Source organism: Acanthisitta chloris, unplaced genomic scaffold (genome assembly GCF_000695815.1).
Source record: "Acanthisitta chloris isolate BGI_N310 unplaced genomic scaffold, ASM69581v1 scaffold12846, whole genome shotgun sequence".
Classification (NCBI taxonomy): Eukaryota; Metazoa; Chordata; class Aves; order Passeriformes; family Acanthisittidae; genus Acanthisitta; species Acanthisitta chloris.
Genome location: NW_008677703.1, coordinates 81,920 through 95,503, shown reverse-complemented (window position 1 = coordinate 95,503; position 13,584 = coordinate 81,920). Strand labels below are relative to the sequence as shown.

The following is a 13,584-nucleotide window of genomic DNA, read 5'->3' as shown; positions in this document are numbered from 1 at the left end:
CTAGAAAAAGTTTCTTAAAAAACATTTGCCTATTTTAACTACCTGATGATCATCTTGTTCCTCCAGAACGTACAGAAACTCATGTGCACATTCAGAGATGAACAGCACCAATAACCTGCTCAGACCCAACAAACAAATTTAGAGCTGATTCCTCTTTATATTGGTTTTATCATCGATGTAATTCCATTAACTCAATGAACAACTTCCTCATGAACTCTGGCATGAGTGGAAAGTCATCAACATGAGACACAAGGGGATAAAATCCTAAAGACTGTTTCAACTCTTGTGGAAGTGGCCCTTGACAGTTAAAGACCTCTAAGGAAATGTATCTTGAGAGCTAACTGCTTTCTGATGCTGCTCTTTGCCTTGGAGAACAGTAAAAAAAAAAAATCAACATAGTCATTTCTGAGATTTGTTAATGTTCTGTATCAGAGAAAACAAACCAAACTGAACCAGCCAACATGAAGGATGTCACACTGAGTTTGATTCTCTCACCTAGGTGGTTTGATATCCATCACTCCAACTCCCAACACATGGATATGTGGAGTGATACCAACACCTTTCCTAATCTACAATCAAAATCTAAGAATGTTCTTCCATCATCTTTCAGGGAGAAAGACAACACATGTCAGCTCCCAAACAGTAGATTACCATGATATACTGCCCACCACAGATTTGGATGTCTGAGGTCTGAATGAAAGTAACTAGTTACAATCTTCAGTCAGATGAAAACTGAAGGATTAGAAGAATCCAGAGCCCTCATGTTTTGGCAGTGTGAGCAAAAACAAACCCAGGCTATCAAAGAGCTGCCCAAACCACACTTACAGAGAGGAAGATGAGCCCTGACCTGTCCAGAGCGGATGCAGCAGGGATCTTTTGCCAAGTGTGCCACCATCTCTCCTAGTAGAACTGCTCCTAGGGCTCTAGGAAAGGTTCTGGGGATAGATGGCTAAGAGACAAGAGACAATCTCCTTTTGAGATAGGTTTGGCCTACTGCAAGCTCTTCACCCTTTCCTGTGAGGAAGTTGAACTGGAATTAATTAGCTTTATACTGGAAATGTGCAGTGCGGTATCTGGAGATTGCTTCAGTCTGGGGAGATACAAGAAACAAGTGTTTTGAGAAGTGAAGAGTGGTTTGGGATGTCTGACTGGAAATACTTGAAGGAGAACAATCTTTCACAGCTGATGGATGCTCAGGGCTTCTGGAAAACCATCAAGCTTCCCTGAGACTCAAAATCACACACATTCAAACCCATTATTTCATTTGAAATTTTAGGGCATGATTTAACTCCCTGAACATCAGGATGAAAGACACACTGGCAAGAGCAGCAATAGCAGAGACACTGCCCAGAAATGCAAACATGAAGGGCTGGTGATGAAGCTGGTCACAAGGAATTCAATAAACACAAAAGGATCCTGCCAGACAAGCAGTGAAGGCTCCCAGACTGCCAGACGAGGCACAAGGGAGTAGAAACATTTTTTTTTAACTGTACATTGGGAAGCAAACAACAAAACAGGAAAACACTGTCTCTAGTTTTAGCAATTTCTGGTGCTCGCAAGGCAAACTAAAGGTTTTCTCCCACTGTCTAAAGCACCAGTTTGATTTCATTTTTTTCAGGTACTTGGAATTAAACTGCTAGTCCAAAGAAATAGATTGGAAAGATAAACATTAATTAGGCCACAAACTATTTTTATGGCAAAGCAGCTTATGCTAAATGCTAATCTCTTCAGCACCCTAAGGGCACTCTTGACACTACCTCCAGTGGGTCTGAGCTTCATAGACACATAGAAATTCCAGAAGAGAAGCTTTATCCACTTTCCTACTAACACACTCTGCTGTGTGTTCCCTTCAGCTTTGCTGAGCCCAGTTTTCAGCATCTTAAACGTGGGAATACAACGGTACATGTTACATCAGCTGAAGAAATCATGGAAGTATCTTTACATGGTCAAACCTGGAAGAAGTAGAGACATGTGGAACAAGGCACTGGAAGAGAGTGACTCCTTTGAATCAAATGTTAGAAATTTTGTGCATTGACTTACTACCAATTAAGTGTGCTTAAAAGAGCTGTAGCTAATCAACTATGCTGCACCCAGAGCAGCTATGTTAGTGTTCATAGAATCATAGAACCATCAAGGTTGGAGGAGACCTCTAAGATCTTCAAGTCCAACCATTAACCTGTCACTCTCTATGTTGTATCATGCAGGTCCTGTGTTAAATGCTGCTCTGAGATTCACACCCGATGTAGACCACCAAGAGAAGCCTTAAGAGTTCCCAGTATGATGCAGTAATCTAGCTCAGAAAATCTGCCCATGATGAAGGAGAGGAAGAGCTGTGGGCAAGTTTCATAATCAACCCAATAACTCCCATCTAGTATTGTGTTTGCAACTTGAAGCCTGAAATTCTGACTTTGGACTTCCCAACATTCATCTTGTATCATCTTCACTGAGAGTAATGGACCCCTAACACCTCCCAGTGAACCCCTCAGCCCTTAACACCTGATTGCAGGAGACAAAAAGCACTGACATTTTAAACAACAGGCAGCATTGTCCATTCAAAACGAACCTAACAAAAAATTGGGAAATTAAAAGAATGAAATCATGGATTGTGTTTCTTGGCTGTGGGAAAAGAGAAAAAAGGGATGGTAAAATAAATACAGATATGTACACACAGTGTTCAGATGTGGCTCTGAAGATAACAGGAATTTTCTCTTGAAGTGTTCTGCAGATGGGAAGTTCCCAGAAGGCCAATGGGAGAAGTCTGAAAGCCCTTCAAGCTTGTTATACACTATTTTCAGGCTGATACTCAGTCGTATTTTGGCTAATTTTGTTAAGTTCAAACTTCAGCTGTAGATGCCACATCACAAGGCTACACTAATTCCTTCTCCCTTGTCTTAATAAGAAATGCAGGATTGCCAAGCTCTAGTGTTTAATTCTTAATAGGCTCTTTCTATTATTCTTAAGAGTTTATGATGTTTATATTCTTAAATTTCCACGTTGTATTTTTCTAATTTTATTTTGGTTCTCCCTCTCTCCTTTTTATTTTTCTTTAAACCACTGCACCAGAATGTGTTTTGACCTTCTTCCAAACTGAAACACGTACAAAAATTTCTGAAGCATTCCAATAATTGTAAACTGGGCTGTGCTGCCCAGGCAGGAACTTTGCTTCTCTCTCAGTCTTTCTGTCCTTAAACAAAAAGTATTTCCACTGAAAATAAAGAGAAAAAAGGGCTTTTTGCAACATACAGAAGCAGTGAAATAGGACACTTCAGTTTCATAGAAACAGGCAACGTGAAAATAGTCTGAATTCTAACAACCTACAGGAGGAAAACTATAAACTATAGAATAGCAATTAAGTTAATTGTTACCTTTACTTCTCAAATAAAGAATCTTCTCATTTTATTCAGGAATTGCCAGGCTTCCATCCTGCAAGCCTCAAGAAGACCCAACCCATCCTCTTCCAGATTTATTACTATTATTATGTAGACAAAGTGCCTGGTTGTACAGAAAATGACAATGCACTCTATTATTTTCAGGATAAATCAGTTTTCAATCTAATTACTATGTTCTTGTAAATATTCTATACGTTACTAAATAATAGGGCTCACTATCATCGTTGGCATGTTGCAAATGACCCTGCAGAGCTGAGGCAGACAGAGGCCCATTGATTCCCAAGCAGGGAGGCCAAGAGTCCCCTCTGCCAGTTTCTTTGCAAATCAAGACCACAGAGAGCTCTACAATTGCTTAATTATATTCACCAACAGCTATGAAAACTGAAGGAATACATAAAATCCACTTGATCATGACAATTGCTGCCCTTTCTTTACTTCGTTTTTTTGCTTCATCTCCTTTTCCACATTAGCCCAGAAATCTAGGCAGTCTCCTCTGCCTGGCAATCAGCTTTGCTCTCCTGTTCTGTGCTGCTGCCTTGTAGCTTGTAAGCACTGGGAGATACCTGTATTTGTTAAAAACCAACTTGAACTAAAGCAAAAAACAGTAGAGCCAATTCTAGCTGGATTAATTTTGCTAAAAACAGTGTCATGTCAAAATTCACATACCCAGCTACATCTGAGTTGACAGTGTCCCTTGTCAGAAAAACATCTCTTTGTGGCAGTGCTAATCTCTTTCCATGTGCCACTTCAGCCTAAGCCTAGTTTAGATCAAAACAATACTGGAAGATAATGGTTATGTAAAAACCCGCAAAAATGTGTTAATAATAAATAAGCCAAAAGGCTTATAAAACAAAAAGTCAAACACTGGATACTAGAGATAGAAATCACATTTTTTCCATCAAGACAATTTCAGTGCAAAAGCCTTTGTTGGTATTCATGCCAGTCTGAAAAATAAGGATTACACATGCTATGTGTTTATGTGTGAGGTTATGAAAGTGTTTTGATGTATTTCTGGTGGAGAAACATCATCTCCTCTCCATGAGAGATTTAGCACCAACCCCTCTGCTACTCCTGTCTCTGAGAGCACAGCTACATCCAGGGACAGCAAAGAGTTAACATCTGCTCTCCACAGCAGCCTTCCTCGACTGCCTGGGCTTGGAGCTTTCTGCTTCCTCCAGTGTAGGGGTCAAATGAATTCACAATAGTTGATTCATAGCACAGTGTGGAGCTGAAGGACAGAGGTCAGACAGGTTGAATTGCCTGTAATTTGCACAACTGCTTCCATGTTAGCCCTGGACTCACACGAGCACTTAGCAGCCAGAATCCCCAAAGCTCCCTGTGTTTGGGGGGCACTGATACCTCACTTGTGCAGTGTCAGAGGTGCATTCCTGTTTGGCTTTATCTGCAATTATTATGATGTTGTTCAGAGCTTGAGAATGACACAGTCATCTGTTTCATGTCTGTTAAAAGCAACTTGTTTCCCTCAAAATAAAGATGACTGTGCAGACTTTTAGGTGGGCCAAAGCTCTCCTACCTCTGGAAGGGGATGGCTTGACATCCCCCAGCTGGCAGCAGGCAGCATGCCTGGCATGGCAGGCTTTTGTACATCCTGCTCGATAAGCATTTGCATGGATCAGACAGTGCCTGACATTTGTAATGGGAAAGATTAACAGGAAGCACCATGTGAAAGGATTTCTGATCCCTTTGCATATTACCAGAGAAAACTCTGTAACAGATACCAAGGGAGGACTACAGAAGGGTCTTGAGATATTCATAATCATCTGTGATATAATAGAATGGTTTGTGTTGAAAGGGACCTTAAAGATCATTCACCACCTTAAAGATTGTCTCAATCCCCCTGCCATGGGCAGGGACACCTTCCACTAGACCAGGTTGCTCCAAGACCCATCCAACCTGGCTGTGAACACTGCCAGGGTTGGGGCAGCCACAGCTTCTCTGGGCAACCTGTGCCAGTGCCTCACTACCCTCATAGAGAATAATTTTTTCTGTATATCTAACCTAAGTTTCCCCTCTTTCACTTTGTACCCATTGTGTCTTGTCCTATCACTGCAGTTCCTAACAACAAGTCCCTCTCCAACTTCCCTGTAGCCCCTTCAGATCCTGGCAGGTTACTCTGAGGTCTCCACACAACCTTCTCCAGCCCCAATTGTCTCAGCCTGTCCTCGTAGGGAAGGTGCTCTATCCTCCTTTTCAACTTTGTGGCCTCCTCTGGACTTGCTCCAACAGTTCTATGTCCATATGCTGGAGACACCAGACCTGTGTGCAGTACTCCAGGTGGGGTCTCAACTGAGTAGAGAGGGAGAAATACCTCACTTGAGAACTGCCCAACTTTTATTTTCTTATTCAGTTCCTCAGACCAAAACTAATTCTTTCACAGAGCCATGGAAACCTTTACTTTCCTGATGATGAGCAAGGACTCACCCATGCAATAGTCAGGTTAAAGTCAATCCAAGACCAAGCACCTGGATGTATCTCAAACCAATAAAACTACAAGCAGAGCACACACCAAAATGGACTTGCAATGCCTCAAGGGCCTGGCAGGTAATTCTGACATTTATTATTCATACAGTCTAATAATAGAAACAGTGTTTTTCAAATAAACAAAACCTGATTGTTCCCTGCCCTAACAAGAATCCAGACTAAAAGCTGATTCATCTGATTCACAGCTCCTTAAAGAGGTGACATACATTAGTAAAATGAACATTGATGCTACAGACCCAGGTCCTAAGTTATACCTCTTGGAGATCACAGATTACAACAGGCTATGGATCCTCTGACTGTCACATACTCACGCTGTTAACTATTCTTTTCTAAAACTTTAGCATATTAAAAGGTAGATGTAGTGTCCCAGCAAAAGCAAAAGGAATGCAAAGAGGTTTAGTATATGTAAAGCTGAGCCTTCCTCATGTTTTAATTTCTGTTCTGCAAATTTGGAGCAGAATAGCTGCAGAAAAGCTGGTTTGGCAAACCTGTAATTCTGAGAGCTGCAATTTTGGTCTAGGGCATATGAGTTACCATTAAAAACAAACACAGAATGAGAATTTTGTGGATGCAATCTGAAATATTCAGATAAGGGTGAATATTCAGGGATTAACTATCTAGTTGGACGGTGTCAGAGATTCAGGCACTGCCAAGCATTTAGGCACCTGACTCTGTGTGAAGGCAAAGGACATTACATTCCTTAAAAAACTGGGCTTTGATGCCTTTAAAGGAGAGACTTCCCTGCACAGAAAGTTTCTGCAGTTTCTCAAAAATGTCGAAATTTTGGAATCATCTAATCTCTGAAATTTGCTCTAAACCAAACTGCATGGCATTTGGGAACACAGGGCCTCTGGTTTGCCTGATGTAATTACAGAGCTCAACTATCTCCCATGAAATATTGTAATGCAACTCTTCTATTATATAAGAAAATAGACAGTAGACACATGTAATCACAAAAAGATTGAGCAGGCTCATTTCCTGAATTTTATTTCCCTTTTGTAACAAATATTTACTGTCAAATGTTTATTACTTTTACATTTGGATTTTTTTAATACTTTATTGAATTAAAAATACCACATTACCATTGGCTAAAAGAGGAGACAGCTGTATTTGCCAATAATTTCTACAGCTAATGCCAGTGACCAGTGCCAATTTTTTTTTTGTTCATATTTTTGTAGACAGCTTTGAGACTTATGATACAAGCATTCTGCAGATGAAGCCTGAGAAACACAAAGGTGAAAAGAACACAAACTTTGAAGGTTTAAAAATCAAAAGTGATTATTTCCTCTAAAGAATTTCCTTTCACTGCCTTCAGACACCAATTCAGAGGAGCATAACAGGATGCAAATATTTACTTGAGTGAATGGCATGTGACATAACTGATTCAAAGCATCACAGGGTGAATGATAACCCCGAATGAACATCTGTAAACAGAGAAATAATTCTAAATAACTGACTGCAAATTGGTTTTAATCTGCTGAAGTTCTACAAGGCTTTTCATTAGAAAGTACTTGAGTCTTCACAAAATATGCTGTTCTTTGGGAGACACTAAAGGAGTGATGGAGCAAAACACTGTTTTCATTGTGTTCTAAAGGTGTCAAATAATAAGACTGGTGAAAATTCTTGGGAGACACAAACACCTGCTGTCTGTATCCTACAGAGGAGAACAGTGCCTCTTGGCATGTTATTCTGGCAACTAACTTGTCCCTGAAGCAATTCCAGACTGGACGTGCAATTTCTGTGTGAGAAATGCTGACCACCTCCCAGTGGGCTGACATTCTCATTAGGCACTGACTATCCAGGAACAGAATGGGTCTTTAGCACAACAAGGGAAACAGCAAATATCTCTTCCAGCAGCAGTCAAGCTGGGTGACACCCACACAAGTGAAAGAACTTGAGTCATGCCGGGTCCATCTGGGCTTTTCTTTACAGACCTATATTCTAACACTTTGCTTCCAGTACAGTAGTCCTGGTGGTCTGCATTTTCTTGATGGAGCTGGGAAATACAACCTATCCAGATTCTTTTCTTATTGTTTTATATGAGCTGGTTTCCAAATCCAAAATAAATAAAACAGCTAATGTGAAGCTGAGAGCATGTTCCCAGGACTTGCATGTGCTCGGCAGCTTTCGTCATTTGGCACTTGGAGACCTCAGTTATCACTGGTTATTATTTGCTTTCTTAACACTGATTTAAGATTCCCAAGCTTGTTCAGAATGGGAATGAGGGACAACTATAAAATACAAATGGTCAGTTAATGATAGCAAGAAACCTGCCTTTCAATGTAGGAGGGGATGCTGCAGCTGGTGACCTACATGGAGCTTCGTGACTTACCTCTGGATATCTCCAAGGCCACACTGCAAGAAAGCATTTCCCCAGTCCCTGTCTGGGGGTAAGATCTGCTCAGAATGAAAAGATCTAATTACGTGTAGGACCTCAGGAAAAGTTTGGCTGCTTAAATTCCAGAAGACAAGTGCAACAGCCTCATCTCAAATACAACTTTCAGCTAGAGACATTGACAATCAGTGTTTCCATTTTGTCAACCAACCATGTGATATAAGCTACATCGCACCCAAACCCTAGTTAAACATCATGTTGCTTAGAAAACACACAGGATTCTGCATAAAACTCTAAATAGCCTTATCAAACAAGCAGCCACTGATATTTCCTCAGCACAGAGTTAAGAGTCAGCTCCTAAGAATACTGCAGTGGTCTGAAGGTGAAGCCTACTGAGAGATCCAGACAGTCATCTAAGCTGACTGTGTGAAAGTAGCCAAGCACTCTTGTGAGGAGAGACTTTCACCTCAGCTGAACTTCCAGGAAAACAATCTCTACTGAGTACTTCAGCAAAACAGTGTCAAAAGGGAACCAAGTACAAGCACCAAAGTTTCTGGGTCTGCTCTAGGAGATTAACAAGGGCAGTGGGGGGAAAGGAGGAGGAGGAGGAGGAGGAGGAGGAGTGCCTAAGCATGAGCTGCTGACACGGAGGTCAATGGGAGTTACATTTTCTATCAGCAGTGCTGAACATGCTGAAATTCAGGTTTAAGCAGTTGTGAGGGAAGTACAGATGTCTTTCCTTGCCCAATGTTTGATAGCTTTATTTCCACTCCCCACCTTGTCCCCAGGTGTGACACCCCATGAGCTCTTACCTCCATATTCTTACAGAAGGTGGCATTGGTCCCAAACAGTATCTGGCACTGCTCATCAGCACTGTAGTGCATTCCAGGGAGCTTGTGAGGGAGTCGCACGGCGTATTGGCTTCGGGGGTCTGTCACCAGCAGACAGGTGCTGACCTTGGACCTGTGCAGGGCAGGAATTAAAGATGCCTTTAAGGGAAAAGCACCTTTGAAGTGGAGTGTTAGATAACTGCCAGAGAGAAACTGTTGTCCTCTCTTTAACAAGGAATCTGATGATCTTGTGTGAAACTGTGGTGATTTTCCCCATTGTATATCTGGTAGCCTTCTAAATCATTGAAAACTATGGATAGAAAGGTTCTTGGGAACTCCTTCTTGGCCCCAGGTCTCAAGGTAGAATAGACTACATTCAAACATTCTGGGTTAAACATTCATCTAAGCTGTTCCTAAAAATCTGATGGAGACTCAATTCTGCCCTCAGGCTATCTAGCCCAAAGCTTCACAAGCCTTAAAATGACAGCTAGATAATCTTCCATCATGTCTCACCTGAAACCCCCCAGCTCTTGACTTCTTTTCTTATCCATCACAGGCATAAAGGAAAGATTTTTCTCTTTGCCTTCACAACAACCTTTTACAAATTGGAATGTCACTGTCATCTCCCTTCTATCAATCAGGGATCAGATGCAACCAGATGGATTGAGATCTTCTATGAACTTCTTCTCCAGCTTCATGCCTTTAATGTAACAGTAGGTATCCCATTTTCTGTCACTGTTTTCCTTTCTCTCCCACCCCTAATCCCCAGAGTGGGGAATTTTTCATGCTGAACCCACTTCTAGCAATAAAAGCACTGGCCATTGTGCCAGGCACTGTCAGAGCTCCACTGTAGGTTTAAGACCATAATTGCAGAGTTCAGACAATTCCAGTTGTTGCTATACTACTTGAGAGATAACAAGTAGCAGGACAGAAATCCTTCCTAAACTGTTGAATATGATGAACTGAAACATGGATGCAATGGGAAAGAAGTGTATAGTGAACTATTTTAGACCAACACTCACTGAGGAATGAGATAACACATCAGAATTACCTCCAGGCAAAGTAAAGCTTCCATAAAATAAAAGCAATTTAATAACAAGATAGACAGTAAAAGCCACAGCACAAAGCTGCAGCTCCTTCAGCAGAGATTTCTGCAGACCACCTACACAGATTTCTGCCATTGCAAGCATAAAGGGCATCTTTTGTAAAATGCAGGTGATCTGGGATTGTTTTAAAGAAGTTATCAGCACATTGACAACTGCACATAAATCTGTCTCCCTGCAATCCTCAGTTTCAAAGGGGATACTGTAATGGGGAGAGAATCAAACTTGCAAACCCTAATAAAACACTTTTTAGCAGGAAAATTGTTTATCTTTTCACTTTCAAATAACACATTGATTCTTGCCTGATAGGACTTTTGATACTCAGGACAATCCTTACTTTAGGAAGTTCTCAAGGTCATCGCGGCTGCAGGAAGACCAGGAAAGGTCACTTGGGTTCCTGCCCTTCACCCACTCTCCAGACATAATGTGAGACCTCCCTGCACAGGGCTGATGGTCATCATCGTGGCTCATTCCCATGCTGTTGGATTAAAACAAAACAAGACAAGAAAACCTATCAAGTTATGATGTGGATTTCTCATTTCCCATCGCACTTAGCAATGACACCCAGAAATTAACAACTTGAAATGAGGCTGCACATACAACACACAATCATTCACCTACTGCTCTGGGCACCTATTAAATAAATAAATACAAATAAACTGTAGGTTCCTACCATTTATCCATTGCCTTCATTTCACAAAGGGTTTGGTATTTATGAGCTTGAAACTTTTAAATGTGCTTCTTAGGGATTTTCCTACTGGGAAATGTAACAATTCAAGGGTTCATGATAAGTGAACATGGAGAAGTGTTGTAGCCCAGTTGAAGGACATCTGCTGGAATATCCAAAGCTAATATTTATTGAAAAGTTTGGATTGCTTTTCCAAATCTAGTAGATATGATCCCTAAAATCATACTGAGAGAATGGTCAATAAATTAATACTAGAGATGGGGCAATTTTGTTCTGTCAGTGTGAATTTGGAATATACTGTTAGGAAAAATGTTTCTCCAAATTAGTGGCATTGTACAACCTCTCATCTAACTTTGAAGCTGATCCTTTTTTGAGTGGTGGGTTGCACCAGATGACCTCCAGTGGCCCTTCCAACGTAAATTAGCCTCTGACTCTGTAACAGCAATGCTCAGTTAGGAGCCTGAGGCAAAACCAAGCCCCATTTCTGCACTGTCCAAACAAGCACCAAGACTGCCCCATGCCAGTCTCAGCAAGGACAGAATGTGACCTACTCAGCAAAACAAACCATCTAGACAAACAGCAGATTGTATAGGATAAACATACATGGGGGAATTCAAACACATCGGTAAGGATTTCAAAAAGTGTTCAGAAATAGAACAGTGTTACTTTAACCTCCATCCACCTTCACACTCAGGACCTTCCTGTCATTAGGAGAGTGGTGCAAGCAAACCTTTGGGAATAGTCTTCATGATGACAAAGGGATAAATGACATGACCAAGTTCACCTGCACCATCAGTGCCATGCCAGAAGTCCTGGCTCAGTCCTACACTCAGCCCATCACACCATGCTGCCTGGCAGTGAAAGTGAGTTCTTGCTTTGAAATGATCATTAAAATCAATTTTTAGGACCATACAGAATAACAACACTATGAAACACTGACATTCCCCCTTCGATTCCAAGAAGAAATGGAAAAGGGCTTTTAGACAAAAGGAGCTTTGTAAGGACAATGTCATTTTCTAGCAAAATGTCACCAATTTGGAGCTGAAAACTCAAATTAATAGGAACTCACTGGGTCTCCAGCTGGCTGGACAGAGCAAGGCAGGAGCAGTGCCTTTAAATCCAGTGTGGGACTCTAATCCATGCTCTTTCTGCACAAATCAGAGGCTCCTGTTTGCTTTCTGACTGTGCTCTTGGCTTTGCTTCGCTCCCGTTGTGGGACTTGACTGTTCAAAGCCCAAACACGACATCCATTTCTAGTTGCAATGAACCAAAACCTGCTTCAGCAGTTTGATAATTATGGCTTAGATTAAACCACCATCTCTGCTATTTTTAGCTTAAAGTGAAGATTATACAGTGGAGTCTATTATTTTAGGTTTATCTCCAGGGACATTATTATTTCTAGCAAAACTACATTTAACATAATTTCTCGACTCCAAAGTTCATAGTTATTCTTGTTTTTAAACCTTTGTGGGTTTTGAGCCCAGCAGAAACATTAATATCAAGCACATTTTGTTTGATGCATGCAGGAATAATCTAACAGTCTATTAGTAAGTCTAACTTCGAAACAGCAAAGAGTGAAATTCCTGCTCCACTGAAGTGAACGGGAGTTTTGCCATTGACTTCAATGGAGCCTGGATCTCACTCCAAGTATTTTACCCATGTTGTTTCTACACACAGAGAAAACTCTTCACATGCTAGAAGAAAGTTCCAGCAGTATTCCTCCGCGGTTTCATGGTATCACACAATGTAAAGGGGTTGGAATGGACCTTAGAAATCATCCAGCCCCAACCCCTGCCCTGGGCAGGGACACCTCCCACCAGAGCAGGTTGCTCAAGGCTTTAGCCAACCTGGCTGTGAACACTGCCAGGGCTGGGGCAGCCACAGCCTCCCTGGGCAACCTGGGACAGTGTCTCACCACCCTCACAGGGAAGAATTTCTCCCCAGTTTCTAATCTCAATTTCCTTCTTTCAATTTCTCCCCGTTTACTCCTTGTCCTATCACTGCAGTTCCAAACACAGAGTCCCTCTCCAGCTTCCCTGCAGGCCTCTTCAGAGACTGATTTCCAAGGTTTCTTGCAGCTTGTCTGCCTTGAGACTGCCACAGTGCTGAGGCTCAAAATTGGGTCCTTTAGGTTTCTACTCTGGGTTTCTCAGTCTGGCAGCTTCCTGAATGACCTCCTTGTCAGCACATCAGCTGTTCCACTTGCAAAGGGTGAAAACAAATCGTCTTCCTGACTTTCCAGGTGATTTGGGCTCCCTGTTTTGAACTCTTCCATGAAAGAGTAGTGTTTGGTCTAGAGTTGTTAATCAACAAACACCTTAGCTTTCTGATTAACTTCAATTATTTCTTGCTATACATGTTGAAAGTGGTATAATGTTGACAAACAACAAAGATAGCAGTTACTAATTAGTACATTCCTGTCCTTAACTTGCTTTTAAACCCGACCTCATGAAAGTTGCCTGCCTGGGAGAAGCGCTGAGGCTGCCAGTCATTATTCAACTTTGATTTTGCAGGGGGGATTGAGGCAGACAAACTGTATTCTCTGCAAAGACTGAGTCAGAACTTCAAGTTATTTACAGGTTTATTCTAAAATTCCTTCAATTCCTACATGTGTGGAAATTGACACCTTTCTGAATAATTCCTGGTTGCTTAACAGAAATTCTTTTTAAAGTCATAAGCATGAAGGAATTGAGCCTGAAAGGAATATCTTTACTGGTATAAAGAAAAGGAGCTCTGC

The 13,584-nt window shown here is 41.4% G+C and overlaps 1 protein-coding gene across 1 annotated transcript in view; it reads right to left on the bottom strand.

The window, feature by feature from the left end:
• The window catches only part of ADAMTS17 (ADAM metallopeptidase with thrombospondin type 1 motif, 17), a 163,322-nt gene that overhangs the window by 76,571 nt on the left and 73,167 nt on the right, over positions 1 to 13,584 (bottom strand). Inside the window, exons 7-8 of the mRNA XM_009076620.1 lie at positions 10,497 to 10,637; positions 9,039 to 9,189 (exon numbers count right to left, since the gene is read on the bottom strand). Coding sequence (XP_009074868.1) covers positions 9,039 to 9,189; positions 10,497 to 10,637 — 292 coding nt within the window. The remainder of the gene's footprint in view (positions 1 to 9,038; positions 9,190 to 10,496; positions 10,638 to 13,584) is intronic.